At 61.2% G+C, this 5193-nt stretch overlaps 1 protein-coding gene across 2 annotated transcripts in view; it reads right to left on the reverse strand.

Moving 5' to 3' along the window:
• FLNA (filamin A, alpha) overlaps window positions 1-5193 on the reverse strand; it is a 25674-nt gene extending 20481 nt beyond the window's left edge. For both annotated transcript variants that reach the window (XM_012661981.1, XM_012661980.1), the window contains exons 1-2: window positions 5132-5193; window positions 1505-1995 (exon numbers count right to left, since the gene is read on the reverse strand). In XM_012661981.1, the coding sequence (XP_012517435.1) occupies window positions 1505-1877 (373 nt within the window). In that variant the 5' untranslated portion in view covers window positions 1878-1995; window positions 5132-5193. The remainder of the gene's footprint in view (window positions 1-1504; window positions 1996-5131) is intronic.

Consider the following 5193-nt stretch of genomic DNA (forward strand, 5'->3'; position numbering starts at 1 on the left):
TTTTAACATTTTGCCTAGAACCCTGAAGAAGAATTACAATTTACATTTTGAGCCAGCAGCACATGGACACGAACACAGACATGTAACTGAAACAGACGTTTCACAAAACAGTACTTCCCCTAGCATGTCATGCCCAAATATGGTTGGCTCTCCCATAACCTTGGTGGTGGGGTTGCAAGCCGAGCCAGCATCCCCACCCCCTTTCCCTAGCCCAGGGCCAGCCGGCCCCCTCCCTCCCCTAATCACTGCCGCTTTCCAACATTTTTTTGCCTTATATGGCAAAGCTCTGGGAACTAGGCCTGCTCCAGCCAGCTCACAAGGAGGAGAGAAGGGAGGAGGGAGGAGACCCCCCCAAAAGAGCTGGGGTGTGGCCCGCCTCCCCACATCCGGTTGCCCCCCCACCCAGGACTCAAGAGATGACTCAGCTTGGCTAGACTGTGGCTGGAGCTGGGGGGTGGGCCTCCACCTTGCCTCAACTGGCATTCCAAAGAAAGAACTTTGGCTCTTGGGACCTACTCTGTGAGTGGCTGGAGGAACCCAAGTCTTGGTCCCTCACTTTCTTGGGGTCAGCAAGGACCATTCCAGGGCCATAGGGATAACTGGAAGGTCCCTTTCAATTCTGAAGAAAAGCGGGTTCATTCCTCTCCCTGTTCCACATTCCCTCGCAGTCACTAGTTCTGTTGCCTGTCCCGGACCAGCCCCCATCTTGAGAAAGGCTTGGGATGCTGCAGTAGGCCTGATCAATGCCAGCCTCTCCAGCCCGGTGCACACTGGAGCATCTCCCAACAAACTCCTGCATTCCAAATGCAGAAAACCAAGGCCTACATGCAAGCAAAGAGTTGACTCAAGATGAACAGCAAAGTTGGTGTCCCAGAAGACTACCAGCCAGGTCCCTCACTCAACCACGCCCAACTCACCTCCAGTGCAGTTTTGCCAGCTATGCCTCTCTCTGGCCCCCAAGTTCCCCCGGGGGGAGGGAGATCTAAACTGGGAGTTGGAGCCATCTCCAATGGGTGACCCATGTTCCAGGGACAGAATAAGCCCAGAGCCATAGACAATGGGACCCACAAGCTCCAATCTCCACTTTGGAAACACAGGGGCTCCTGAAGGCTAGAGAGTCTTCTCTAAACTGCTGTAGGGGGACAACCCAGGCCTCCTCCTCCTTGGGGATGGGGCGCGGGGTGCAGGGCTAGGAGCCTGGCCAGTGCCCGGCCCCCAGGCCCTCTCCCACCGCGGCCGCAGCGGCGGGGGCGCGGCCTGCGGAGGATGTGAGCTCAGCCTGGGCGCGGGCCAGCCGGGGCGCAGCGGGCGGGGGCGCGTAGCGGTTCGCACACCCGGCCGGCCAGCCCGCCTGCGCGCCTTTGTTCTCGAGGCCCGCGTGGAGCAGGGCAGTCCGGGGGCCCATGGCGCTGCGCTGCGGCCAGGGCGGGGGGATTTGGAAGGGCCCAGGGCGGGGATGAAAGTACGCACGGAGTCCCCGTCCCTGCCCGCCCGGAACCCTCACCTATAGACACCAGCTTGATGCTCTCGCGGTCCAGGAACTCGAGCGCCACCGACACATTCTCGAGCTGCATCTGGCGGAAGGTGGGCCGCTGGTTGTGCTTGCGGTGCATCTTCTTCTGGCTGAGCACCTCGAGCAGCGCGATAAGCCGCAGCCCGTCGCTCAGGTCCGTCTGCAGGTTGGCGATGCGCTTGCTCACGCACTTGAGGTGTTCGTTGCACCAGCGCGTGAACGTGTTCTGCTGGATCTTCTTCCACGGCGCGTCCTCCGCCAGGTCCTTCTCGGTGGCCGGCATCTCTACGTCCCGCGTGTCAGCTCCGACTCCCGGAGCCGCGCCCGCCGCGCTCTGGCCAACCCGGGAGTGGGAGCTACTCATTTTGAGGCGCGAGGAGCCGGGGGGGCGGTGCTGTAGCCTCTGCGAGGGGACGGCCCTTTAATTAAAGTCGCAGGCACCTCGGCGCGCACACGAGGCGAGGCAGAGAGCGGACGTTGCGCTGCGGAGAGAGCGAGCCCTTTAAATGCGGACGGGGGGCGGAGCCAAGGGGCGGGCTCTACGGGGCGGGGCCGTGGGGTGGGGCTTCGGGGCCGCACGCGCCCCACCCCGCCCCGCCCGTTGGAATGCCCCCACTGGGACCCCAGCTCCCACCGATGCGACCCGAACCTCTAGCTTGGAAGAAGGTTGATGGGCCCTGAAAGGGGCAAAGATGTTCCCAGGCCCCAAAGCCTCGCTCCAGCCCTGTAGAAAACGCGCCCCAGAGCAAGAAAAGGCCGTGCAGCGTCTGGCACAGGACCGCTTGGCCTCCAGTAGACACGCCTTACAGGGACTTTCCTTCCCCAAGGCCCCTCCGGGGGGTGGGGTGGCTGCGGTCCCTGAGTCGCTTGGGCTCCGCCCCGTCCCTGCACCCCGCTCGCGCCCCCTGCCGTCGTCCCCCTTCCCCGAGCTCCCGGCTGCCCAGGCAGCAGCGGGCAAGAGCGAAGCCTTGGCGACCGCCGGCCCCGGCAGGCACCGCTGGGAGCGCTTTGCGTGAGCAACGCCAGGGAAGCGGCTTCCCGGCTGGGCCCCGCAGAGCCCCTGCCCCAGGCCCGCTCTTCTCGTCTGCATGGCCCTCGCTTGCGCACCTGCGCCCGCTGCTTCCCACCGCCTCCCTCTCCCCTTCCCTCGCTCCCTCCTTCCTCGCTCCACCCGGGAGGAAATGGGGCACTGGGCCAGGAGGCCGCCAGCACTCCAGGAGCAAGCAGCCTTCGAAGGGGCCCGGGCAAGCCAATGGGCACGGGCAGAGGGCGCAGTGTCATGCGTGCAGAGGCAGCGTGTGTCCGCCTAACTCTCCGTGCTGTTCACCTGGGGCCCGCGGGGGGTGCTTTCCTCTTCAGTCAGAATGGCCCCTAGCCCAGCGTGATCCCGGCCCAGCGTGGCAGGGCAGAGGGCTGAGGGGAATGGCTTTCCAGACCCAGAGGACCTGCTCAAGGGTTCTCATAAGGCTTGGCAGGCTGGGTCTGGGTGGGCTTCAGGTGTGGTGGCAGGTCCAGAGGGGGCCCAAGGACAAGGGGGTCAGAGGGCCAGGGGTCGGGGGAGTATGAAATATAATGTTGCCAAGACTTGCTCAGAAGCCTGGATTGTGTCCCCAGAACAGTGGCGAGCTATTCACTCAAAACGAATTTTCTGGTAGATAACTGGAGATGGTGCAGAGGCCGCTTTGCTGAGACGGAGACCAGCAAAGGTACAGGGGAAAGAGCACTGTTGGGGACACTCACTGCCACTCTCTTCAGTCAAGAGAAGCCAGCCTACCTATGGCTTCTTCACCAGTCCTGGATTCTTCCTCTCAGTCCTGTGTACCTCCCCTCTCTAGGATGTTCCCTTCTCTATGTCTTTTTTCTAGAAAGGAAGGTCTCTGTCCATACTGCTTGATTCCAGTAATAATTAATTTATCTGCTAAAGACCAGTGGGAGAAGGAAGCCCTGGGTTGGCCAGCATGTCATGCCCAAATATGGTTGGCTCTCCCATAACCTTGGTGGTGGGGTTGCAAGCCGAGCCAGCATCTCCCCTGCCTATCAACACGTCCACTTCGGGGCTGCCTGTAACCCCACTGTTTTTTTCCCACCAGTGGTGGTTGAGGGGGCTCCAAATCGCACTTTCTAAGTACTGAGGCCCACCCCCCTACACTCTCTCCTCTCCTGACCACTTTCAGACACACCTGCACAAAATGCACCATGCTGTTGTGTCTGGGAGCTGGGGAGGTGGGAGAGAGAGCTGTCAAGGGGGACCCCATGCAGATCCCTCCCTGCCAGGCTTCTTTCAAGACAGACTTAAGGTTGTCCTTCTGATCCCTGTGCCTCACTGAGAAACAAGTTCCCAGGGCTGGAATTACATCAAAACTGATTCTCTCTCCACTAAGTGCCATCCAGCTGGGTCATCTGGGTTCATTCCTTAATGTTCAGAGAGCAGGGAAACTGAGTCAGAGTAACCGACCAGTACTCAGTTCCAGCAGAAAGGGTGTCAGAAGGTGGGTGTCCTGGCTTCCAGCCCTAGGTTTTCCCTATTTAGAGAAAACAAGCAATGGGAATGTAGAGGGTTCTTCTCCTGAGGAGGACACAGTATCACCACCAGATGTCGCCCGATCCCAAAGCCCCCAGATCGGACAGTCCTGGGAAGCCAAAATCCAGCTCTTTCATATTTTCCCTTATTTGGAGTAGATTCTTGGACGTTAGACACACCCCGCCCACCACACCACCCCTGGCCCTCAGACCCCAGGCCAGGCCCTCCCACAGGGAGCTATAGTCCCAAGGCCAGGGGCTGTTCAGCTGGGATCCTTTAGGAGTCCTTTCCAGGCCTTTGTAGCCAGGGGGCGCCAGGAGAAAAGGAAATAGAAGATTGGCAAGGTGAGAAGAGACCTGGGCTGGTGCGGCAGATGAGGGCCCCCATTTTCCAAGCTCCCACTTTGACAGTGCAGCCTGGAGCACTTACAAATGGGCCTGCCAGCGGATTTCACCTAATTTCCTGGCCCAGGTGGCATGGGAAACTGGGGACTCTGCTGCTCATATCCTGGCTGGCAGTGAACATCCAGCCCAGAGCCAACCTGGGACAAGGCCCAGGGCCCAGGGCCCAGCAGGGGAATCTGGCCTGGCCACACCCCTGCTATGGCTCCACAGCAGTCCCAGAACCAGCTCCCCTGTGTCCAAAGCAGCTGTGGACTTGCACCAGCAAGGGACCCACCCTCCCAGTGCGCACACTGGCTTAAAAGTGGCTTTCCAGGGAGGGGCCACTCACCCTCAGCCCATGCAAGGTCCTGGTGTCGTTGGGTCTTTCCCACACAAGCATACAGTGGTCGGTTCACGGGCAGCTGTGCAGGCGCCAGTCTCCTGCCAAAAGCCCAGACACCCTCTCTCTCTAAGGGACCCCCGTGGCTTTGGGCTTCCACACTTGTGGGGCAGACACTGCCCATGGGCAAATTACGGAAGGCAGTGCCCGCACACCCACTCCCCGACGCCAGGGGCGCCTCCATCGCGCTCGTGCACCCCAGCTGAACCTGGCCCGGGCCTGGGCGCGAGCCGACGCCTGCGTTCTCGGGCCTCTCTGACCGCCTTCTCCACCCTCGCCTCAGCCAGCACGGAGCCTAGCTGCAGACGCCTCACCTGCTGTCCCTGCGGGCGGCCGGCGACCGCGGGGTGGCGCTCAGCTTGCCTTTGCGCGGGTG

This window comes from Propithecus coquereli, unplaced genomic scaffold, assembly GCF_000956105.1.
Source record: "Propithecus coquereli isolate 6110/MARCELLA unplaced genomic scaffold, Pcoq_1.0 Scaffold748, whole genome shotgun sequence".
Taxonomy (NCBI): domain Eukaryota; kingdom Metazoa; phylum Chordata; class Mammalia; order Primates; family Indriidae; genus Propithecus; species Propithecus coquereli.